At 44.8% G+C, this 26,316-nt stretch overlaps 1 protein-coding gene across 1 annotated transcript in view; it reads right to left on the reverse strand.

Annotated features, from left to right (window-relative positions):
* QSOX1 (quiescin sulfhydryl oxidase 1) overlaps positions 1-26,316 on the reverse strand; it is a 735,474-nt gene that overhangs the window by 443,932 nt on the left and 265,226 nt on the right. Inside the window, exon 2 of the mRNA XM_069641454.1 lies at positions 4,134-4,228. Coding sequence (XP_069497555.1) covers positions 4,134-4,228 — 95 coding nt within the window. The remainder of the gene's footprint in view (positions 1-4,133; positions 4,229-26,316) is intronic.

Raw genomic sequence — 26,316 nt, forward strand, 5'->3', positions numbered from 1 at the left:
GAAGCCAACTTGGTGCATCTGTTGGGGGTTCACAGTGTGGAAAACCCTCCCAGCATCCTGTATGAGCTAACCTATGCCAATAAGGGCTGTGGGCCTTCAAAGATGAGCGCCCTTATTCTACTATATCACAGAGCAGGTCTGACATATCCCTGTGTGGTGTGGCAGGTCAGAAGAACCACCCAGACTCTGATTTTCCATTTTACTATAGTGGTTTATTAAAAGAAAGGTGACAACTCCTAACTTTCCCTAATCAACGGGTATTCCCTACCTAACAAACTAAGGTGCTCGTCAGTGAATCCAGATTCAGTCCACTGTCCAAAACTAACCTATCCTGACCCTACCACTACTAGAACAACTAAAGTACAGGAGAATGACGGTCTTCTCTTGTAGGATGGGGTTTCCCCAAGCTCAGTTCAATATAGTATTCGTAGGTAGTTCTGAGCAACTACTCTCATCTAGTGGATTCTTCCAGGTCTTGATGCTTTTCTTCGCTTGCTTTCCCTTTTCCTTTTTATTCTCTTCTACTTTTATTCTATTATTTATTATCACTTTCTTTTCCTAGGACATGTCAGCAAATGTATATCTTTATTCTCACCCAAGTTCTTCCAGTAGTTCATTGCCCACTTTTACCTTGTCTGGGACGATTTTGAGCATTCTGGTATTGCTCTGCACTCCCTTCAGGTACTCTCAATATTTTATCTTGACTGGGAGGAGTACGATTGTTCAAGTAACTATTCTCACTCTCTTCAGTCCTGCACCCGGGTCTCCAGTGTTCCCCGTTACCTGTATTCAGCAGGGATAACATCGCCAGGGTTCTTATTAGACTCAGACCTTCTGCTGCCTGAGTCAAAATGGCCTGTTCAGCAATGCCACAGACTGTTCTTTCATTCCTCTTTCGCTCACTTCACTCTGCAACACTTCCGCTAGTGTGGTAACAGCATCATTCAGGGAATCCCAGCTCCACCAAGGCTCACCTGTGGTTACGCCATCACTTTTCCTCTGCTCAGATGCAGGACGCCTTTCGGTATATCTTGCATTCAGTTTGGTGTTCGGCATCTCTTCCCTTTCCTAACGCTTTGTCTTCGCCGTTTCATCTTGGTCTCTTTCTCACCTTGGACGTTGCACATCCATGACTCCTTCAGCAGGTCTCGGCCAGCTGACATGAAACTCCTGGGCTCTCTCATTGCAGGGCCCCGTCTCTCCGTTTTATGACGTTCTCATGGGGCTTCACCAGTACCTTGCCAAAGTCCTCCTTTTCTTTTAGATTCATACTCTATGTTTCCAGTGATCTTCTACGTCTCAGTTTCCGTTAAGTTTTCTTTCGTAGGCACCAATGATGTATTTTCATTGAAGAACAATTTTGAATTATTCTTCAGGTCTTCCTTCACAGGATAAAGGAGTAGTGGAACTTTGTTTAGGGAGTGCCTCACAGGAACAGGAGTCCTTGTCCCCCCTATGGAGGGTATTGTGTAGCAGGTTCACCTCCCTAGCTTTACACAGAAAGGCTGACCCCTGGGGAGAAGTGACAGAATTTCGTGATTCGTCATAATGGACTATGCTATGTGATGTTTAAGATAATTTTGTAGATCTTCACTGTTTTCAGTTTCTAAAAGATAAGCATTTAACCATACATTAGCTTCAAGTATGAGGTGGATTCAAGGAACAGGTAGACAGCATGTAGTTCTCTAGCATAGGCCTGATAGGGTAAAGAACTGGGCTCACATTTGTATTTTTAACTCCATCACTTATGGACCTGGTTTGCATAATATAGAGTGACTGCAAAGTTCAAGAAAGCTTCAAATGAAGATGGCAGGAACCACGATACAGATACACGCCAGGGCCTTTCTTTAACATCTACAGCACCAGCCAAACAACCTTTCTTTCTTTGCTTATTCCTTAAACAATTGCCTCCTGCCTCTCCTGCTATCCTCCTTCAAAACGGTCTACTGCCCCATCCTCACCCAATGTTCTCATAAGCAACAGCAACCGTCGATCTTTTTTCACCTTAAAGCTTCTGACATGATGTATTTATTTAATAGTTTTTTTTATAAGGCACCGAATACCATACCTGAGATCGGTTTCAAAGTGCGGATCTGGGATTCAAACCTCTGTTGCCCTACGTGGTCTAGCTCCCAAGACCAGCGCGTTGCCCCTGTGCTATCCTCCGTTCACAATACCCTAACCCCTGCAGATGGTCCAAGACAGCTTTCATCTTGATTTTCTTAAAATCCTCATATTGGAGTTTTGCCCCATGTCAAAAACCTCTAACACAAAGGCCTCCATCACTTCACCTTTTGAATGCCCATAGACGAGACACGCTTTCCCTTCCGATAAATTCTCATATGGAACTGCTGCCACCAATATCCTCCAATAAGCACTCCTTTTGTGACGGTGCATCCAAACCCCTCTTTGAACCCTCTGAAGCGACAGCCTATGGTCCTTGCACGCACGGTTATCGTTTTATATGAAACAGCTTTAGCGCTCTTCTCCGGACATCCGCTCCCACATTTATGGCACAACAAAACATCAAATATAAAAAGTAGGCAAACACTGCAAAGCATCATAAGACATCGATAAGGTGAAAAAAAGTGTCAGTCATTAAAAATGTAAAGATTCATGGCCTTTTTCGCCTTCCAGGTCGGATGATGGTGCATTTCAGTGCCCTACAATCCTCTCGGATTCTCTGACTTACTTGTATCAAAGACATGAACAATTAGCAAGCCACAGCAGTAGCTTACTGCTACGGTCACACCCTCATTGAGGTCTGTAGGTGCTTCTCGATGCCTGATTTTTTCCTTGCATTCTGGGGCTTGGATCTCGGCTTTTCCCATAATAAATGTCAGACTACAAGTCCAAGAAGCAAACGTAAAACATGTTTTTTTTTTAAAAAAGGACTGGATAAGCACACAGATTGGAATGGGTCATGTTGCATCTATGCAAAGTACAACCAAATGCACGCAATGCCTAAGACCCAAATGGCAAAGTGCAGTAGGCATAGCACTTTGACCTCGACTTGGCTCACTCCGCCTAACAGTTTCCTAGTCTCAAGAGCAATGGCCGTACGAGGTTACAGAGCAGTCAGTTTGCAGTGGTTTACACAGCGTCAAATGAAGAACAAACTTTGCGCCTACGAAAGATCCATTAGTCTTCGGCTCACAGAAACACTTATACAGGTGGGTTATAAATATCAGATCAGATCAAGATTCAATATCTTATCCTTTCCCAGAAACACTACTCTCCACGACTACCCTCTAGGTTGCTTAAACATCCTTCTACCCTTGCCCCCTTCTGCCCTGTTCTGCCTGGTGAAACTGCTACTGTTTCCACCTACCATCCTGTGAAATTCATATGTCTGGAGGCAGGAGTGACTGTGGCAGCTTGTGTTAGGTGGGTGCTGTATTACAGAACACCTACGTACAGTACTGAATATCAGTTGGAAGGACAAGGTTGGCAGACAAGGGGGCGAGTGGGAACAGTGACCCAGGCTTCTTTCACCCAGTGATGGCAGATCTTCCGGCCTAAACACAAGACATGGAACAGAAAGCCAAAACCACAGACTTGGTCTATCCACAGCATAACATACCCGTCACTCACCCAGGGTTCCAGTCACCACAGGATGGCAAGCAACAAGACATGATGCAACAAGACCTTCGTTTCTGCCCTGTACCCCCTGCCTGTCCTCTACCTACTCTCCATCCCAACCGCCCTGTCTTTTTTCACATCCCGATATCCCCTCTATGGCACCTTTCACAACAGCAGCTCACTTCCCACCCATTCCACCCTATTCTGTACTCCCTTACCCGCTGTGCCCCTCTACATCCTTTACATACTGCATGCTGTGCATACCCACCCTTTACCTTTGCCAACCGCCTGTGTCTCTTGCTTTCCATCAGCCCCTTTAGCATATTGGTCACCCTTCTCTGACACATCTTAAGCCCTCCCAACCATCTAGCACCACAAAGCTCTCAAATACTCTGCTCCATTTGCCTAGCATCAGCACTGTTCCAGTGTCCTACTTTCAACCCACTTCTATTCTCTACACATGGCCTCCTCACACAGTTAATCTACCTTGCCTCCTATCCTCGGTCTGCCTTGAACCATCACTTCACTGCTACTCCCAGAAGCGGCCTTACCTTGAGGGTTGGATATCCTCGGACATTGAACTGGTTGCACATGGTCGGGTAATCGGCACAGTCCAGCGCTGCCAGGTAAATGCATGGCCTCCAATCTGAAACCCAAAAACAGGAAAATTAATGATGAATGCCTTTAGATGCCAAGGCTTGCCAGGGTTCTATGTGCATTCTACACCATTCGCTCGGTGGCACCAAACATTCCTCATCTGTACCACAACCTCTGACCAGCAGCTCTGGGGCTGAGGGCACCAGAATGTGTATCCCGTTTGGGCTCCGTGGTGTAGGCAAGCCGGTCGTAGTGCCCAGTCTAGACAGTGAAGGTGTGGGTGGAAGTGCAGGCTGGGGAGGCACTATCAGCACGGTGGCGATTGTGCATGTGTCTTGGGCAGATGCCGGTCTTGCTCTGGGACGATCATGGTTGCAAAGGTGGTGGCAGTGCATCTGACCTGGTTATGAATGGGGGGGTGAGGGGTGGCATGGAACAGCACTTATACTTCAGTGGGAATTGTGGAAGCATGCCACCTGTGGAGACAGGGGTGAGGGGTAAGACTAACTTTGATTGAATTGTCTAGGGGACATGAACAGACCATTGGGGAAAGATCACTGGAGGCTGGTGATGCAAATATATTGGCGGTGGGTTGGAAACAGTGCAGAGCTCCAGTCACTGGACCTGGTAGCTGGCGTGAACAGTAAATGAGTCCAAGGAAGCAAACACTTATCTGTTCAGACAAACAAGAAAAAACTTGACTGAAAACAACCATTGGTAAAATAGCCATCTAGGAAACAAAAGATAGAATTTTGCAGCACGACTGCACCTAGAAAGTATCCAGGGTAGCAAGTTCTTATGCAAAAGGTGGTTCTGAGCACAGAGTGCAAAGAAGTGCTCCCAAAACTAGCTTCAAGGCTTTAATTGGATTACAAGTGGATAGAGTGCAATGGAGAAAGCTTTGTGTGTGCATGGCCCGCCTGCTTCCGGCATATACCGAGATGATACAAATAGAGGTGTCCTATATTTGCATTCTTTGGCAAGCAATCCTATTTTTAAATATTGATTTTAGTTGACATAGTCAAACAATAAACTCAAGCAGGACTTCACCCTGAGCCACAGCCTGTCAACATGCGGGATTCAATGCAAAGAAGGAAGTAGAAAGGGAAATGACAGAAAAGCAAACACAAGAGCCCAGAACAAAGAATGAAGTGAGGAGGTTAGCACAGGTATACAGCGGCACGAAGCGAAGACACTGAGGCGTGCCCTAACTGGAGTGGGAAGCCAGGGAAAGAAGTGGATAAGTCTGCAGAAGAGAGAATCCTTGTCTTGATGGGTCCTCATGATCTCTCAACTATGAATCTACAAATTCATAAATGGGATTTACATTGGAAGAGTCAAAATTCTCCTTGAGGCCCTCTGCATACTTGACATTTGGGAGAAATGTCTTTCCTTTAATAACTTAACAATTTTGCTGCTTCCTAAAATGTCAACATTATTTTGAATGACCTATAGTTAACCAGTGATGCGAACGCTCAATTACCTTTTGACAATCAGCCTTTAGAAAACTTTGAATGTCAATGTATGGCCACAGAGCTAGAGATATGGGGATGCACCACACGTTGAGCCAAAAAACCAGTGCAGAGCTGAGACCCACCTCTGACAATATTCACACATTTGATTTGAACAAATACGAGCAAGACCCTGTGCAACCGGTATCTAAAGATTCATGACGGCATTTGCAAAACGAGGCAAAGTGTCACTAGGGGCATAGGTAGACATTTCCCATCCAGTGGCAGACGCTTAAAGAAGACAGAAGCATTGACAATGCCAATGGTTTGGGCATCTGATAGCAGTGCCTGGTAAATGCCCAATACCTCTACACAAGCCAAAAACATTTGTCTTTGACAGTGCTTGTTTTAATAGGGCTTCAGTGAAGGACAGGTAGAGTGCTTCTAAATTGAGCGAATGAAGGTAGGCCTGGTTTAGACGGTACGATGAGCATTTACCAACAGTCATTTTTTTGATGAGTTTTTTTTCGAAAAAATGATTTTGGTAAAAAAAACACATCGAGAAAAACACAGGGGAGTGTGGGGAATGGTATATAAGCAGTGGGCAGTTGGAATAGTGTTACATTAATAGGGGGAGGGTGGATTGGGAAGGATCCCCCAAAAACAAAATTAGAGTTTGAGAGATTAAAAAAACTGCGAAAAATTGACAGATTTGAAACATTTAGACATTCATTACACCAATAGTAGGTTTACAGTTCGAGTAAAGTCATTAATTCTCAGAAGACTGCATTTAAAAAAGAAAAACTGGAAGGCAAGTCCCATGCAAACTTTGTTGGTATGGGTTGATTAAAGCAAGCTGGAAGAGTTACCATGAAGAGATGTTTTGGACGGTTGGGGTAGGAACTGGGTGGGAATGGAATTAGCATGGCCATGGGCAGTCAATGGGTGGTGTAAGGGTGTAGAAGTACAAGTCTGACACAGTGGTGGCATGTTTGTTGACAAAGACTTATTTGTAAAAGCAAAAGAAAAGGAAAACCTATCTTGCCCTAGCTCTATGAGGTGTTGCCCTACCTCAAAAAAAAATACTAAGGACTGTCAGGATGTCCTGTAAAATAAAGTGTCCACTGTCCGATGCCCAGACCTGTTTCCGTCTCTTACACTCTAAACTAACGAAGGAAAACGGAGTATCTTCTTGATCTGGAAAAAGGCTCCTCTTACTCTGGATATTTTATTTATTTAGCATTTGTAGAGTGCGCCAAACCCGTAGGTATCTCGGCGGTGGACAACACAGGAAAAAAATATATATCTTTTGCATAAGGAGTACAGGCAGTAACTACAAGGAGTGCATTGAATACATTATCTTGTATATGCAGTAGGTACAGTATGTACAGTCGGCTCATAAAACACAGTGTGCAGAAGGAACCAGGAGAACTAATGGTGGGAGTGTATGTGGGACATTTCTACGGATTTTGGGTGAGGAACCAGATTTTGAGTTTCTTGCGGAAAGATTGGTGGGAAAGGTCGGATCTGAAGGTTAGGGGGAGGCTATTCCATTGTTTGGCTGACACTACTGGGAGAGATGCAAGATTTGGTTGTTCCGTTCTCAATGAGAAAAAAAGGAGTGATTCTTCAACTTAAAAGTTCTTGCTCTTAACTGTTCTCTCAAACATATACAAAATACAGCTCTACAATATTAGAAGGGAGTCCCTGCCCCCGCTCTTTCCTGCTTTCAAATGTATCATCAAGTCTGGTTCACTATCCTGCCAGACTAGACTGCACATTTCCAAGACACACAAACATCCAATGCCAGTGGGGGAGTCTCTTCCCCTGTTCCCTTTTCAAGTTCACAACTGTCGCCTCAAGTCTGGTTCACTACCTTGCCAGACTGGACTGTAGAACTTAGAATTCCACAATCTCTTCTCCATGAACTGCGTACTCGACCCCTTGGTTTTGCTTCTCGCACTCCTTTCTTATAGGATTCCCAGAGCCCTCAGGGCTGTTTTGGGATTTCCCTGACTCGCTTTGCAGTTTGTTCCTCTTCTGTGTGGGTCTCGGACTCCCTTAGTTCATCTCAGGAGCTTGTTTTGGGCCCGAGCCCCTTAACGCCTTGCCCAACTTCATGTGGGTCTCCACACCCTGGTGTGTTGCTTCTGTAGGACCACTGTCTCCATTTCATTTAATGGCCAACTGAACAGACCTGGTGTACTATCCTGCAAGGTACCTTTCCACATAGAATGTGTCTCAACTGTCGTTCCATCTTTTATAGTTATCTTGTTATCCCTTTCTGTGTCCTGGGATATTGGTATACACCTTTCTTTGGCTCCTTTCGTGTCCCACAAGCCAGCCCAACACTTTCCCTACTTCTGGGAAATGCTGTTGCAGTCTCCGGTATGTCCTGGGAGTGGAATGGGGGTTGGCTATTGCTTTCTCGGCAGCTTTCTGCTCTAGGAAGTCCTGCAGCAGTAGGCGCTTGTGTCCTCAATTGTGCAGTTCCTTCTTTCTTCAACTTCGCTAGTCAGGTTTTCTCCTTCCCGACACATGTCCTGCTCCTTGGACCTAGTTGAGAAAGCCATGCCCCCTCAAGAGCATCTAGTCCTCTTCTCTGTGGGTCTTTTGCCACAGAACCAGCGTTCTGTTCCTCACTACTTCAGAACTAGCTTGACGAGGTACTAAGTCCTTCTTTGGTTTTTATTGCCTGGACTGCCTCTAGTAAGCTATACTGTGTACGTTGGTTCCGTAGTGAGCGTTGGCCTCTCTGGTTGATCCCCTTTACGCCAGTGATTGTATGCATTAGCTAGGACTCACTCCTCCTCATCCCAGTATGATTGATGTTATTGGAGTTGTCTACTTTACAGAGGTACATAGAGGTGTGGGCAGCCACAGGGGACCGAGTGAGGTGAGAGGAGAAAGGGGACAGAAATTAAGAGGGTGAATACCACGTTCTCCCAAGGCTACCGTCACTGATCCCATGGAGGGCTTTCCTCCCCATGAGATCCACCCACTGAGTACCAACCACCCCTAGGGGGACTATTGGGTAGAGGCCTCACCCTCCCTGGCCTCTTGGGAAGGGTCACCCCCCCATGGGAGCAGTGACAATACCATGGTATTTTTCAGTGGGCACATACCAAACAGCACCTACAAGCTGTGTCCCTCCTCATATGCCATTCCTCCCCATATGTACTCTAATGCAATAGTGTCAGCTTATAGGTGGCTCTGCCACCTAGTAGCTCAATCTAAAAAAGGCCAATCCAGCAACATAAGAAGTCACGCCTAAAAGCATCCCCAGACTTTTCAGGTTTCAGACACCCCTGACCACCTTTCTACAGTTAATTGCAATAACCCAATAGGGGTAATATGTGGGCCATTCCACACTAAGTGATTGATGTGACGCACATCTTGGATTTTAAAGTATGTAGTACCCGATCCTAGTCTTCCAACGATACTAGTGTAGCCACCAGTCTCTTACAGGCAACAGGAGGGGAGACATCTGAATTCTGAAATTTCTCTTGAAATCCCCGATTTCTTAAGATATGAAAGCGTAACCTGGTGTTTGTAGACATCAACATTTTGGTGGTCTTCACTGAAGGGAAGTTCATGGGGTGCAAAACTAAATATTCACAGAGAACCAGCGGTATATCTGCAGAGGAGAGAGATGGGGCACACTAGATCTGCAAAGCAAAAGGATAGAATTGTGAAGAAGTATATTCGCAGATCAATGGATGGAAACCGTATATCTGCAAAGGAATGCAATGTGGAATTACACATATGAAGAGAAACAAGATGGGTGACCAAAAAGAGGTCATATTTCTTAACAGGAACTAGGTGAAAAATCTATCTGCAAGTATTTGCTACCTAGAAAAGTGACAATGTGCAGAAGATGTTTTGGGGAGTCGGCAGTTAATGTTACCAAATGTAACACTATATAGAAATGAGAGCTATGCTGGGACAGGAAAGTGAACACGTTAAAGAAAATCAAACAAGAAAGGAGCAGTACAGCACGTGGCCTGAGACGACTATCTAAGAAAGTTGAGTTAGTGGATAGATGTCACTCTTCAGTAAACCAATATACATCATACTTCTGTGACAGTATAATTAAGGTTTCTTTTTTTAAAATTTTAGTTTTAGCCGAGAATTTGACTTTTTACGTTACATTTCACAATACAAATCATATACACATTACATTCATTCAGTTTCATACAATATACATTATTTTTGTATAAAACCTAATTCTTGCAACACTTTCAAGAATTCAATAATAAGGCAAACTCCATGCCCAGCTATCAATCTCCCCCACAAATTATCAGAAGACAACCAATCTACTTTATCTAGAAACCAGCCAAGCAACTTAACTCGTCTCCCAAGACCCCCTTGAATCAATAATTATGTGTTTTAAAGACTGCTTTCCTGTCTCATCACAAAGAGAACAGATGCCAACACACTGAATGATTGTTCCGAATTGACTGGATTTCACTCGTACAAAGCAAATACTAACAACAAAGTAGAAAATCCGACCTCCATCTTGAATTTGGAAAGCACTTGAGATCCATTGAAAGGAAGCCTCTTGGCTGATAGGTGGATGGGGATTGTGCATACATCAAACAATGAAACTCAGCTAAGGATCGAATCCAGCCCATCCTAGCAAAGGCCTCCTTAACCACCACAGGATTCGTGACCATCTTTCTCTGAGCGATCACACTCTTGCAAGGTTTTAATTCCATAATTCCTCAACTGTACTAGGATTAGGCTATACCCCTTGTTTAGCAGAGGCCCAATATCCATATAGTTAAGGTTTCATCCAACTTTACAATGGAAAACACAAAGCCCACTTCTGCTGCAACGTGTTGGTTTGCATCCTTGTAAATCCACCAAATTTAACATGGAACTGATCTGGCCACGACAAACTATATTTTGTATCAGCTAACACTCAGAACCACCCACAAACAGCACAAGCAACAGAGAAGGTATGTGCATCAACTCACCTCAACAACCCCCTATTAAAAAGTGCATAAAGAAGACTACTGATGCTAGGGGTGTGGGAGGGAAGCAGTACTGGGTGGGGAGGAGAGAGTTGCATAACAACCTTACACCAGATTGTGCTGGATCCCTGCAACTAACACGCAAGAGTAAATGGAACCTGTAACTACGTAAATAAAGTTATGTAGCCTTCTACCTGGAGTCCTGCGGTCATTTGTCCTGATGCCTTTCACTGGACACGTTCACTTTACAACACTGGTGAAGAGCTGGCCAATGGTGCTAAAAGGATTATCCCTACGCATGCTGTGTAGCGAGGTACAGCGAAGAAGGAACACCTACCACCTCCGAAAGTAGGAGAACCATCCTCCGGTAAGGAGAAAAAGAGGGAGCTGAACGGTTTACAATGCTACGAGGAAGGTGGTGTTATGTCAAAAGGAATCCTGATGAAGCAGCATTATGGTTATGTCAGCCAGGCCAGAGCAGATGCCAAGTGCATTGTCTTGCTAAGGAGAAATTGAAGCTGGACCTGTTTTGATGCCAAGAGGGAAGTGACTTTGTACTGCAGATATCTGCCCTTAAAACGTGTTATAGGTCTAAGGAGAATACGAAGAGGTGGACTTCTTTTGAAGTCATGATGGGAGCGTTTGTGTTTATTAAGTTGGTACTTAAAAGTAACTTTCAATCGGCCGCATATCAAGGAAGAGTGGCAGCAGTGGTCAAGCCATAGCAACTGCACTGAGGTTGTAACGCCACAAGTTGGAAGGGGCTTCTGTGTTTTGAAATGAAAACTATTGGTGAAAAGGAACTGAAACCTGCATTGGGGAAATCCGGTGTAAGAGCATGTGATGTGGAAAGATGTGGCGGCACGGAGGCTGGGGTGTCTAATGGTGCAGCTGCATCTGGTTTTCAGTGGCAACAAATATTATAAATTAACCTCAGGTCGGCAACACTGCAGAGCGTGCTGCAGCATTCCAATGAGATCTAGGTCAAGTGGCATTACTGGTGACGACCAATTTTTAAAAGCAAGGAAAAAAACTGTCAATTGAACTGTTAAATTAATCAGACTTTTGTCAGATTAACGGGACCAACGGTCGTATATGCACATTTTAGTGCAGCGTACTGCGAGGGGTCAGAAATGAGAGACAGACACCAAGTTGTAACGTTTTCAACCAACATTTTTATTAAAATAAAAAGGATGAAGGCCTTTCTGTCCCTTTCCAAAAGAGAGTTTACCTACATACGAATCTAAAACTGAAGATCACTCTGTGTCTCGTCAAAATTATACTAGGCGTCCGTGTGTCCAAAACATTTCTAGCCCTCACACTACAAATGAACAATTAAATGTTGTGTGGTAAATGTTTCTGTTTTGAGCGAGTAAAAAAGTGCAAAAATCAAATATAAAAATTCCAACAAATAGCCTTTGCATCCAGGGTCCACTTCCCTTCCCTTCCCCCTGGATTATTTCCAGTAGGATGGTGAGAGTGTCCCTCTGTCAATGAGTCTTTGGGAATAGATGACATGTCTTTCTTAATGAGTCTCTTCAGGATGGCTAAAGGATATCTCAATAAGTTTCTAAGAGCAGATGAAGTGTTTAAGGAGTCTTTCGTCAAGATGACAAAAAGTCTCTTCTTCCATAAAGTTTGAAACTCCTGGTATACTCTCCTCTGACAGGAATTTCCCTTCTGTGTCTTTTACATCACTCGGTGTACAATATCGCCAAGTATCTTTTCCCAAAAGTACCGTTTGCTTAATGTGCCCTTTCACCAGGACTTCCTACAATGTTCACAATATTTTCCTCCCTTTCTGTGTCTTACAGATCCCCCTGGTGTTCTCTCCTGCCGGGTATCTCTTCCCAAACGGTCTGTTTACCTGATGGTTCCTTTCACCAGGACTTCCCACAGTGTTCACCTTCCTTCTTGGTAGAACAGTTTTCGCTTTTCACTGTGTATACCTCTTTAGCTTGTAGCAATGCATGTTCAAATCTTCTCCAAACTGACCTCTCATGTAAAGAGACTTGTACAAATGTTTCCCCTTTAACTTCCTTCTCAATGTTTATCTTCTCTGAATAACATACTCCAGTTTTCCCCCATTTAGTTCTCTTTGAGATTCCCATGAAGATCTGTACAAGTTCTGTCTCTTTAATTTACTTGCTCGGTATTCAAAAGATTCATTCATTTGTCCATATGTTGTCCAGACGGCCCGGGCTCCCATCACCTTTTGAGATCCTCACCAGGGTTGATTGGCATGTCTGGACCGTAGCACGCTGCTGTAACGACGCAGCCACTTCTGGAGGGCTTCCCGGCCTTGCTGACCCTTGTTCAGTTCCAGCGTCTGCTACTTATCGGTGTGTTGGTGAAAGTGAAGGGTTTTCATTGGACCACACTTGCACCAGCCTTTCCATTGTGTTGCACTCCCAGTGGTCCCTTTGAAGCATCTGCAGCACCTCTCTCGGTCTCACGTATCTCCAAGTAGGTGGACTTCCAAGCAGATGCTTCGAAGCATCTGCTTCACCCAGCACAATTCACCTCTTCACGTCTGCTTCTGCTGCTTGCGCCGCTTCCCGCTCTGATCGCTAGCCAGCCAGCTTCTTCTTTCCTCACCTGCAGATGCTCAACAGGTTTAAATGTACCGCACAGCAGAGTTCCCTATAGCAACTAGTCCACACATTTGGATCGATGTTTCATCCATTGCTCATTAACTACTCCATCTTCTTCGTCTCATTAATTGAGGCTTTATGGGATTTGAAGACCCTGGGAGTTTTAGGCTCTTTAAGGTTGTATGGTTTCAAAAAAGTAAGACCATTGGAAATAGAAGATGTAAAGTGTGTTTCATATACATACGAGGTTTGAATGATATCCTGCTTAAAGTGTCTGGTAAGAGATGGTCTTGGGGTTTTACCTCTGGAAGGATTGGAAAAATGGCAACATGACATCAGAAACCTAGGAATGATAGGGTCCTCTTCACAAGAAAGAATAATGCATCTCTCCATCACCTTTCCCGACAGCCATCTCCTCCCGGTAGATCCTGGCCCTGACGATGGTATTATTAGGGAGGATCAGGTAGCAGCTGCCTTCCCCTGGCCGCCTGGGAGGAGACTTTAGGCTGGGGATTAGTGATGACTCTGCAGGATTCATCACAGTACTCGCAGGAAATACATGAACTTAACAGAATGAAAGGAAATTTCGAACTGATTTTATGTTTTTTTTATTTTCTTGGTTAACTTTACTTCAAGGTGTTTTACAGAATGAGAGCCATGCTTTGCCTCACTGTGAATGTCCAGGAATTATAAATACAAATCCAAGTCTACTCCAATTATATTTATGAAATGCTTTGCTTAAACTTTACTTAATCAAAAACTGGTATTGACAGGTGTACATAATTAAGGCGTTATGTAGCTGGAGGGGAGTAGATGTATTCATAACAATGCAGTGAAATGCTATGAGTTTTTACATCAGATGCAGGAACAGCCAAGTGCACAGAATGGTTAGGCTGTCTGTTAAATACTGTGATGGGCCATTGTTTTGTGGAAGTGTGTTCGCGGTGTGGTTAGAGCAACGGATGTTGTTTACAACAAATATAAAAGAGTGCTGCACAACAGAGCATTGGAGGAATAAAATCCTCACATGCGATTGAGTGACCAGAGGGCAAAGCAAGGTTACTTTGGGAGGTTGTAGATCTCACAGGGAACATAGAACAGCTTGTGTAGAGGTTGGGACTTATGAATTGTGTGGTAGTTATATTCTCCAAGGTTGGGGTTTTGATGTAGGGCAGTCAGAGTTTAACAGCATCTCTTGTTTCTGTTACTCCAAGGAGGGAGTTCTGTCAATGAGTATCCAGTGGATAAAGGCATCTTTGCTTGCTGGTTTGTGATCACTCCAAGAAGGGAGTGGAGCAGCGGCAGAATATCATGACACGGATTAAAGTGGGGTGTATTACTCCCTAGTAGGAAGTGGAGGAGTGCCAGCATTTATAGCACATAATGCTGTTGTCTGTGGAGTGGAGGAGTGAAAGAGTGCATGTATATCTGTAGATGGGTGTATTGCGTGTATTCATTCTAGTAGGGAGTGCAGGCAATGGAGCTGGTCTTCATTGGGGGACTTTAGTGGCTTGGAGGTGATGGTTACAATAGTACAGTTCTTTAAGCACACCACTAGATAAACCATGTTGTGCTGTTGGTGTACGTTGTGGTTAGTTCTTGTGGTATGTGTAGGGTTCTGTTGTATTATCGGTTTTACGGTCTCATTTATAAATTGAAGGAAGTGCATTGTGTCTTATATGCAAAAGGGAAGGAGGTGTGCTGTATCCCGTCTTTGTGACAATGCATTATATATCGCTTTGCAGATCTCTTGCTGGCCATGCCTACTGTGGATGGAATGCTCCAAGTCCGGGTGAGTGACAGCTCAAGGAATATTAAATGACTCATAACTTGCACTTGTAAGAACACTAACATGTTGAGACCTGAATTGAGATACCCGAGGATGGCCGGTGGGTGTGTCCCTGCAACTAACACGAGTGACTGGAACCGGTAACGATGTAAATAAAGCTATGTAACTTTCCACATGGAGCCCTGCCGTCATCTGTCCTGATGCCCTTCACTGGAGAAGTTCACTTTACAACAGGTGTCATGTTTATTCGATGTGTGCCTCGCAGCGCGCTAAGATACTCTGCCCAGTGCAGTTGTGACCATTGCTGATGCTTCCAAACAGGGAAGTATTGCAAACGAGCCAAGGAACATTTGTGGCACTGGGTTGTGCACAAGTCGTTTTTTGAAACAAACTGACCCACATGTGCATTTTAAAGCACTTTCCAAATGTACAAGGGTAGAAAGTAGTTATGTATGCAAATCAAGTTCGCAATTGAAGTGCGTCTCTTGATGCCGGGAGGTCACTAGAAACAATAGCTGGGAAGTGGATTCAACCTCAAACAGAATGAATCTTTGCAACAGTGAAGTTCCAGGCGATGTGTAGAGGCACTACACAACATCCTAAGAATTATCAAAAATTCCTTGGTGACTAATGGACCATTAAGATAAATAATAGCCTGATTGAAGGGGCTATAGGCGAATCTATATGAAGACTTCGCGAGTGATGGAGTACCAGTCGAAGGTTTTTATGGCATCTGATTGTTGATGCTTTTTGACCCCTACCAAACGGTGTTGAAGAAATCTTTTTTAGAAAAATATGTGCCTCTATGTGGAGATCTTGGAACTCGCTTGATTGGAGCTTCGTTTACTGACCGGCACTGCGAGTCGCTCCACGACTCTTGCCGCCGTCAGCTGCGCTACACGCTTCCTGGAGGAGGCAGAGCCACGCACGGCACGTGATCTATCACGTGACTTCGGGAGCAGCTAAAAGACTCAGGCTACCACCCTTGCGGCGTTAAGCCCGACAGGGGTGAAGGGCGCTGACTGTTCTGTGACTGTTCGGTGCTGTGACGCTACCCTCAACTCGGAACCTGTGGAGGTGAGCCATTCATATTACAAACATACAAGCACAATGTCTTAGTGCACTCTTGCTCTTTTACATCGTGGAATCTGATACAATTGAAGCGAGATAGTATTTACACGACGGTACTTATCTCTTCATCACTACCCCTTTATAGGAGAAGGGTGATTAAAATCCATCAAAATCCATGGCCAAAACCAGGCAGAACAAAACTCGATACAACCTGCGTAAAGGCCAAGAAGAGTCCAGGCACATTTTACTGCAGAAAGCTAATAAGAATATTAATCCTACAGAGGTGGAGGGTAGATCGATTAAAGGGACTATTCCAGCTATGTTTGGGAAAATCCACACCAAGCCAACTAACGCTGGGGAGAAACCAGGAACGGAAGCCAGTAATTATCAACCGCCAGTCCAACATAATAACAGCATTTCTTTGGATAATACTAACTTTAATGACATTGATAACAACTCCCTCTTAGATTTATGCTTATCAATTCAAAAATCAATGGCCACATTAAACAATCCCTCTACAGTATCCAACGATTGCCCACTTGTGATTGAGGCAAAGGTTTTAAACGCAGCTCAGAGGGGGCAGCAAAAGCCTGGGGGACTTATTAGCCCAAGACAACCAGGTAATTCAACATCAAATATATCGGGCTCGTTCCCCATGCGCCCCTCCTCTATCTCCTCAGTGGTTTTGTCAGAGGAACGGCTATCAACTTCCCCAAATCTCTATATAAGCTCTGAAGATCCGGAATGTATGGACAAAGAAGACAGTGGAAACTCCGAAGTCTGTAACAACCCAGCCATTATAGATCTGCAAGCCTCAGTGGCTTCTCTTCAATTTGCTATGAAAATACTGCTAAAACTATGTGGGAGGATCCACGCAAACTCGATAATACAGCTGGGACTACCCAATCCTCTCATTCCCACTGGGCAAGATCTATCCAACCAGTACCCCCCTAATGGTGATGAAGGACAGGATTCACAGATGATACCCGATAATTTAGATAAATCTATAGAGAAAGCCTTGGAAATACCTCTGACAAAAAAACAGCGACGTCAACAAAGACACCTAGCCTCAAAAAATTTGGTGGCTGAAATAGCCTCCCCTTTACCTGCCACTAATGCCCCAGCAATACGTGCAAAAAAATCTAAACGTAAGAAGCGAAAAACCAAGAAAAATGCTAAGAAAGGGATGGGGACCCTAACAAGTTGGATCATCCCGGATATACCACAGGAAATCACCAGCACGATTATGGAGGACCCCAACTCTGACCTCTCTACTAGCTCAGTTGAAGTGGACACTATATGCTCGCACCAAGAAGAACAGCATAAAGTTGACAACAAGGGACCCCCTAACCCACTGGAAACAACAGAAATTGATACCCCTAATACAAGTAAAATATGCATTATCAAAAACTTAAATCAAAAGAAGAGGGACAAGTGGTTGACAAGAACGGAGGTTTTGAATAAACTGCATTTGATCCCACAATTGCGGGTAATCCGCTCGGAGGACTTCTCTTTTGTAGAACCACTTACTGTATGCAATCCCAATGTAACAGCCCTCCATTGCTGTTTCTTGGCATCTGCTCAATTGATTCGATCTCATAAACAATGTCTATTACAGGTGGGGGTGGAAGTAGATGCTTGTAAAGAGAAGGAGGATCCCTTACTTCCAAGTGTTGAGCCAACGGCAGCCCCAAATAAGAGTGGTATACCCACCCAAAAAACGGGAAAGAATGTACAGATGGCAGACATTCAAAATACACTGAAATGGTTGGCAGATTCGCTGCCCCTAGTTCTACAACAATCATGAGATCAAACCTTGTTAAGCTGGAATACACATGGTCATCAACATTTTCTTACCAACAAGGGCTCTCTAACAATGATAAGTAAATATCCCATCTTTTTATTACAAGAAACTTGGCTGCTACAGCAGACAGCCATGGATGGGTACACTATCTATCACACCCTTGCGAAGAAAGGTATACGCGGACGACCATACGGGGGTCTAGCGATTGGGATATCCAATAAGCTGAAAAGTAGAATGATCCCAGTGGATAGTGATTACCTGTGTGCTGCTGCTCTGACCGTCAGGATTAAAGCAAGATGGGAAGAAATATTATTAATAAATATATATAACCCCCCGGGCGCAAAGCATAGAGAACATATACAAGATACCCTGCATAATCTCTTAAGTGATTGGAATGTAACCAACGGTAGAGATTTTGTTATTTTGGCCGGGGATTTAAATTGTAGAATTAACAGTGGCAGCGGTACAAGTAATAATCAGCTTCTAACAAGTAACAGTATATGGAATCAGGCTTATACGGATATAGAGGGGATGTGTTGGAGGGCCTTCTTTGAATGCTGGGACCTTGAAATAATTAATGGTCGTACTAGAAACGATTGCCCTGGTAAATTTACATGGAAGAATGGGAGCAGTGTGAGCACCTTAGACTATATCTATACTAGTGTAGAGATTGCATTAATTGTAGAAGATATGAAGGTGAGCGAGTACAAATGGAGTGATCATGACCCGCTGATATTATCATTGGGACTCAGCCACTCGGATGCTGCATTGGTTAATATGGGAGATCTCGTAATTAACCATTCCCTAAATCGTATTTCCTGGTCAACGAATAATATCCTAAAGGCCACAAGGGCGTCCGAAGAGTGGGACATTGAACAATTAAATTTGTTTATGCAAAAGTCACCAGAACAAATAGAAAATTGGATAAGTAAGTTCTCTGCGCTGCACGGTTCCCATAAAATGGGCCTGATGGTGGGCAAGGCCTCAAACTAATTAAAATTCGACCGTGCGATCAGAGATAGGAAACGCAAGCTTAGAGGAGAGATGAGGTATATAAGAAATGGCCCGGACCCCAAGAGGATGATTGCCTCCAAAATAAGAAAGTTGAAGACCACTTACCAAATATGGCTAAAAATACACAAAAACATAAGGAAGATAGAAAGGTGACAACATACAGTCAGAACATTATGTGGTAAGAACACTCGCAAAATTTGGTCCATATTGGGAAAGGCTAAGGGGAAAACTCTACCCAGTATGGTTAATCCTATAGGAGGTGACAAATGGATCTCCTTTTTGGAAACGAGAAATATGGGGAGCAGCCCTGGGACTTATATTCCCAAGGCCAGCAAGCCCCCTATTCCCCCATTCTCAGTTTCTGTGGAGGACCTACAGATAAGAATTAAGGCCTTAAACACCTCACGAGCCCCAGGGCCTAATGGCCTTTCTAATATGGTGCTGAGGAGTAACCCCCTCTTTTGGGCAAACCTCTTGAAAATATTGTTTGATAAGATATTAAACGAAGGTAGTATACCGACATCTTGGCAGGCAGCCATCATCATACCTGTCTTCAAGAAAGGTAGCAGGTCCGATCCTATGAACTACCAGCTCTTATCTATGTTAGACTGCTCTGGGAAACTGTTTGCAGCACTCATCTTGAAAGAATTGCTAATATGGGTAGAGAAAGCTGGGATCTTAGATCAATTCCAGAGCGGTTTTAGAGCAGGCTATTCTACTTCCAACAATATATTTATTATGAATACTCTGAGAAGCAAGGCTCTATCTCGTGCAAATCCCCCTCTATATGCACTATATATAGATTTTAAGGCGGCTTTTGACTCGGTCAATCGCTCCCTTCTATGGAACAAATTGAGGAATCTAGGCTGCCCTGAACCTCTACTGTATTATTTGGAGCTATTACATTCAAATAATACTGTTCAAGTTAGGCTGGACAATTTGGGTTCGGTAACCAAACCCATCCCTCAGAGGCGAGGAGTAAAGCAAGGATGTGTTACTGCTCCAACATTGTATAACTTGTTTATCTCAGATATACCCAAATGTCTTCTAGGGATTAATAATTGTCCCCCTAAGTTAGGCCGCTACCACTGCCCACTTTTAGCTTATGCAGACGATTTGGTGATTATGGATCACACTTTTAGTGGTATCCTGAGATCAGCCAAACAGCTATGGCGTTATGCAGAAAACAATGAACTAGTTATTAACAATAGTAAGACCAAGTTGTTGTTATACACGTTGGTAGAGTGGCTAGACCAAGAATGATGATGGGTGCGGTCGAAATTGAATATACATACATGTACAGATATTTGGGGGTAGAATTTAATAACAAAGGAAACTATTTCACTTGCATCCAGGAGCGCAAAACAAAAGCTGCTCAACTTACAGCTTTGGTCTATAAATTCACACGAGAGCAATGCGGATTCTCAATTTGGACAGCACGTCAGTTATATATCCAATGTTTGGCTCCTATGGTGACGTATGGTTTAGACCCACTGATAAATATGAACTTAGGATGGTTACAACTGATTGAGGGTAAGTTCTGGAGGAAAATCCTCGGCCTTCCACAGTGTATTCCCATGGCAATTATTAGACTTGAGCTAGGAATTTTCTCCCTTAGAGCCATGGTATTAAGAAAGAGGATGGAATTCCATATTAAACTCAATAATAAACCAACAAACAATCTATTACTGACGATTAGGGAAGAGTGTGCGGCTGGTAGACAGGCTAAATTTGAAAATCAGATTCGATCTCTGACTGAAGAAATTAGCTGGTCACCTGAATGGGGCCTGGAAAATGAAGTCCTGATTACCAGCATGCGCAATCGCCTCAACCTGTGGGATTGGCAGAACAATTTTAAACATCTTAATAGTCTGAAAAGCTATAGCTTTATTCTATTTATGCTATATACCTACGGAAAGGCGCAACTCTATCTAAATCAGTGCCCATCAGAACACCTGAGGCGGTTTATCCTATTAATGCGCCTCAATCACTTACCGACTCTATCTACCCAGGGCCCTGTACTGGGGCTAAGCCTAGCAGAAAGATATTGCAGGATTTGTGATCTCCCTACTGAACCTGAGACGGCTCAACACGTGTTGACGAGCTGCGGCAGGATGAGAATAGAGTATATCAAGTATCTGGGCGAATTTGTCCATAACACAGACTATATGGGCCAGGCAGATTTTTGGAAGCAGTGTGTTAACACGTATAACCCTAAACTGCATTTAGCACTTTTTCAGGTCTGGCGAGTGGCAATTGCTCTCATGGAATTAAATTCAAGGGGGTCTTCCCCCGATAAGTAATTGACATTTTGTTGTGCAAGCATGAAATGTTTTGTCTTAATTATGAATTAGAATAGGATGTTTACTCACCTCTTTTAGATTTTGACCCGAATTCATATATAAATTAACTATCTAGAAATTGTATCAAGGATTTTACTAAGATTTGGAATTGTTTTATATTCTACTGTATTCTATTTATGCATTTTAGATATCTGATGTTAATTTATGTGTAAAGTTTTTTACATTTGTTTAAAACTGTATCACATTAATAAATAATAATAATAATAAGAATTCATTTAGCACTGTATAATGTCCTCTTTAATAGACAGCTGTGATAGGGACCTCATCAATGATGGCCAATGAGCTTCCAGAAAAGTGGGGAGTAAATGCCTCCACCATATTTCACTGAGCAACTGAGTGATTACTCCCGTTCACCACCTCACGATTGTTTCAGGGGTTGCTCACTCCAGAACATTAAGGAAATGGTGCATTGTATAGCACAATTGTCTATAGGATGCATTATCAGTTCTTAGGTAACCATATTAGATGTCTGGCCTTGTGTGCCACTGGGTTTGTAAGACACTCTGGGTTACACGCAGAAGTACAGGAGCTGGAGACCCCCCCCCCCCCGGTCCTCACTTCGGGGGCAACATGCTCTCCTTGCTGCATTTCAATTCCCCGCTGGAGCGGACAGAGGGAACCCAGGATTGGCCCTACTGTGCAGATTTTGATGAGACAGGACAAGTTATGTAGCCCATGACAGAGTCGGGGACATGCACTTTATACACAGTGCGCGGCAGCAACGTTGAGCTGTAAAGAGGAATCCGTTTCTGCCATACAATAAGTGCCTCCAATGGATGCAGGTGAACAGGTCATTACAGTGCTTGCGTGTTCAGAGGAGACCACTACGGATGGAAGCGTTTATCAGCAGGCCAACAATTTGGGGTTTTGCAGGGGAGAATGAAGTGGCTTCTGGGTTACAAGGCCCACTTAGATTGGGTCTTTTGGCCGTCAGCGGGTATTGTGTGGAGGGGAACACTGTTGGTGGTAAGGTGGCTGGTGATCGGTTTCCGAGACACCGATCTCTTTGGGATGTGTTTGTCTGGATGTTTGTCTGGCCCTTGTGTGGTTTCGGCGATGGGAGGTGGATGCAAGACTTTCATACTTACTGAGGTTTTTCAACGTTCTTGCCGATGTTCTAGGGTGCCACCCCATCATCCATATTACCACTCCTCCCCGCCACCATCGCTTTAGTCTGAGTTTGGAGTGATTGAGAATGTAATATTGGAGTTATACAGCACATTGCTTTTAGTGAAAAGATAGAATAGACCATTCTTTTGGAGATGTACGCTTTGCACAGATTCCGATTCTGTATTGGAGCTCTGCTATACATTCCTGCCTATTTGTTGGAACTGTGCTGTTGTGTTGTGTAATAAAACGTATTTAACAAAGAATTCCTCTGATAATCACCTGCTGTTCACTCAGCATGGTCTATGCCGCCCAAACAGCGAAAAGCTAATGAATGGGAGCATGAAATTTGGGAACAAATTCAAACTTCTATATCAACTTTACAAGCCAAACTGCCACCAAGCGCAACCACGAGCCATGCGCCGTCCTGATTGGGAGCCTTATCTAGGGAACAAAAAGTGACGCCAGGATACCCGTAAATGGGTAGTGATTGACTGCAAAGACCATGCACTAGTGCACTCTGGATATTTTCAGCGCGTCTTAAGGGACAAAGGACCTTCCACAGGTGGGCCACAAGGACCTCTTTGATGTACTGTGTACAGATCTCCTGCTGGCCATTCCTACTCTTGATGGAATGCTCGGAGTGTGGCTGAGTGACAGCTCAAGGAATGTTTGATGAATCTGAACATGTTAGTGTTCTTACAAGGGTGAGTTCAGACCTGAACTGAGATACCCGAGGACGGCCGGCGGGTGTGTCCTTGCAACAAACACAGAAGAGTAACTGGAACCCGCAACTATGTAAATAAAGCTATACACCTTTCTACATGGAGTCATCTGTCCTGATGTCCTTCACTGGAGGAGTTCACTTTACAACAGGTGGTCCGACAAGGACTTCTAGAATACATTTATGGACAAGCCAAAGGATTCAAAAGATACCCCTCCCAGCAAGCAGACGTCAATGGAATTCTAGTGTCCTTATGTGTCGGGACTAGCAATGTACCTATATAATGGCATGTCAGCTGGTTGAAAGGTAGCACTAGTGGAGGAGGTGTGGAGAGTCGGCCTGCTTACCCTGCATCAGATCTCTTTCAGGAAAGCTTATTTTTACTCTGGGATGTGTTTCAGTAAAGTAAATATTGACAAAGTGTGTCAGCAAGACTGCTACTGTGACGCTTTGGAATGACCTTTAGCACCAGTTTGCTATAGAGTGCGCGCGTAGATGTTGCAAGGAGCACGGAACACCTCGCTCCCAACGTCATTCATTACTTCTGCAAAGAAGACACATGATCCGGCTACACACCTCCAGTGTGCACACATCACATGTAACACAGCAGTCCCTTTCCTCACTTCCCGTCAGATGCTAAGCACACGGCTCCACCAAGCCTCCATGTTGAGTGTCATTTGTTCTGGCGCTTTGAAGTCCTCTTTACTTGATGTGAGGTACACTGTTCATATTAAGGTAACCAGGGGACTCCTTGCCACTGGGGTAATACCTTCAGTCCTGGGGTTTCATATAACAGCCAATGGATGCTCCGAGCAGAGTCGAGATTAACTTCAACTGCACAAATTGGGTCACTGGGGTTATATGAAGTACCACCATCGCCGGGAATACACTTCAGAGCACTTGGTAGTCAATGTTAGTTATTGCTGCCCTAAATGTGGTATACAACGTATCGACATTAGCTGGCTGGGGAGTCAATGGCTGAGTGAGGCTGAGTGGGGCTGTTGCCAAGGCGAGCCATCCTCCCGAATGCCAAAGATCTGTGAAGGGCAAGGCCAGGATTAGAAAAGAAACCCTTTAGTCAAGAAACCCAGCAGGAGATACAAACTGAGGCAAAGGCACCCCTTTATTCAAAGTTCCAAGCAGGGCACCTAACATTATTACTGCAGTTGGCAACATGTCTTGTCCTTTCTTCTTCCCATCGCCCGCCCCGCCCATCACGTCCGGGTCGACTTCGCTTAATCACTCGGATATTTTTGACCGGTTGCCCGTGTTGCACCTCACGTCAGGTTTCTGTTCTCTAAGGCTTGAGCCAATGCACGGAAATGTTTTCAAGGACCCCTCGTCACCTCCACATCAGCACCAGGCCCGCACACACCTACCCAAGTGGGGGGGCGGCACATTCTCTCTTTGTACACGGTTTTTTTACTCCGCCTCTTTTATACTAGTCTCCCGATTTTGCCTCCATTTATGAAGGTGACGAACGGAGAGCGCAGCAAGTGGAGGAGGCACCCCGATAACCGGGGCATGGGCCTTCCTCCTGGACGCTCTCTTGCCCCTCCCCCCCAGGGGCAGGGGAGAGGGCGGCAAAGGAGCCAGAGGAGAGGGCGCCAAGAGCCCGGGAAAGCCCGCGAAGGGCAACAAAGGAAGGAGGCGGGGCTTGGGACATAAAAGCGGCGGGCGCCCGGCGCAGGGGCACTTGCAGCTCTCCCAGCAGCCGGGCGCCCGCCAAAAGTGGAGGACTTCGTTTTCGTGCCATGGAAAGAGGATTTCGTTGGGGGAGAAAGGACCGATTCCAGCTTTCCTGTTCCTTGTTGGGGGTTAAGGAGAGAGAAGCGGTCCGGTTGGAGTGGCGGCAGAAATTCCAGCCCAGGGACGAATCCAGTTGCTCACGAGGCGGAGAGAGCAGGGCGTCTATTCGGGAGTTCGGCAGATTTACCTAAGGTAGGGTGTGGAGTTGATGGGTGGCGCTAGGCGCCACTTATGCCGCGAGGCCAAGAGTCCGCAGGCATTTCCTCTGCTAGAATTGAGTTGGGGGAATTTATGGCACTTGCAGGGCAGGCAAGAGATAACGCGAGCGGGGGTTGGATTTTCCGGATGAGTGCATGAAGTATAGCCCTGCCCGCAGGCGATCGAATGGCAGGGCTTATCTGAAACGGCCCACCCGTTTTTTAATAGGGGCGGAAAATAAATAGTCCCCGAGCCTAGGCTTTATCGCCTCAAATTTACAGACTTTTGTACTGGGGGTTCTGAAAATGCCCGAGGCCCCCATCCAGCCAGTCAGGTGGCACAGTGAGCAGAGCGCTAGCTTTGGACATCTGTGCAGAACATGCGAACGCAGGTTTGAAACCCGGCGGGGCCCAACTCTGCCTTTCATCCGTCCGAGGTCGATAAAAGAGCACCGCACACTGGGGGTAAAAATTTGTAGCGCTATAAAAATGCACACTGTGCTAAGCCTGTTAGGAGGCTCTGTTGCGCAATGGATAGCGCGTTGGACTGCTAAGGATGCCGTAAAGCATTTCAAAGGTTGCGGGTTCGGGTCGCACCAGAGTCGATGTATTTGGAAATACACGCGTTTGAAACTGCTGTGTATATTTCGTATCGAGGTTTGTGCAAAATTGTATCAACAGACTGTTAGTTCAGCCGAGTGTTATTTTGATTTGAACTTAATGCTTTCGGGAAAGAACATAATGAGTGGCACTGAAATTGCGTAGATGCATAACTGTTGTATGGTACAGGGGTATGAAACGGCTGTAGCAAGCCCCCCCTTTTTTGATAAAAGGAAGGTTGTTCTTTCTGGGGGGTGAAACCTTGTGCTGTGACACCAGCGACGTTCAGGGGGGTGAAACCTGGTGCTGTGGCACCAGCTACTTTCAGGGGGTGAAACCTTGTGCTGTGGCACCAGCTACTTTCAGGGGGTGAAACCTTGGGCTGTGGCATCAGCGACATTTAAGGGGGTGAAACCTTGCGCGGTGGCACCAGCGAATATTAAACGACAATAAGGGAGCTGGTCGGCGGTCGATCTTATGGGAATTGCTGCAGGGGTTTAAGGTTTTAGGTGCTTTTGATGCAGGGTGTCCAGTCCAACAGCTCAGTCGGGCGAAGCTGCGTTAGGGCAATCGTTGTGGAACTAAGTAGGAGTATACAACTAAGGAATAATGGTGGGAGTAGTGGTCCGATTTCGCACATTAATAAGCGCTGCAGCAGAACTTGCGGAGTAAATTACATATGGCACCTTAGGGGTCGG

Source organism: Ambystoma mexicanum, chromosome 1q (genome assembly GCF_040938575.1).
Source record: "Ambystoma mexicanum isolate Mex_15411 chromosome 1q, UKY_AmexF1_1, whole genome shotgun sequence".
Taxonomy (NCBI): Eukaryota; Metazoa; Chordata; class Amphibia; order Caudata; family Ambystomatidae; genus Ambystoma; species Ambystoma mexicanum.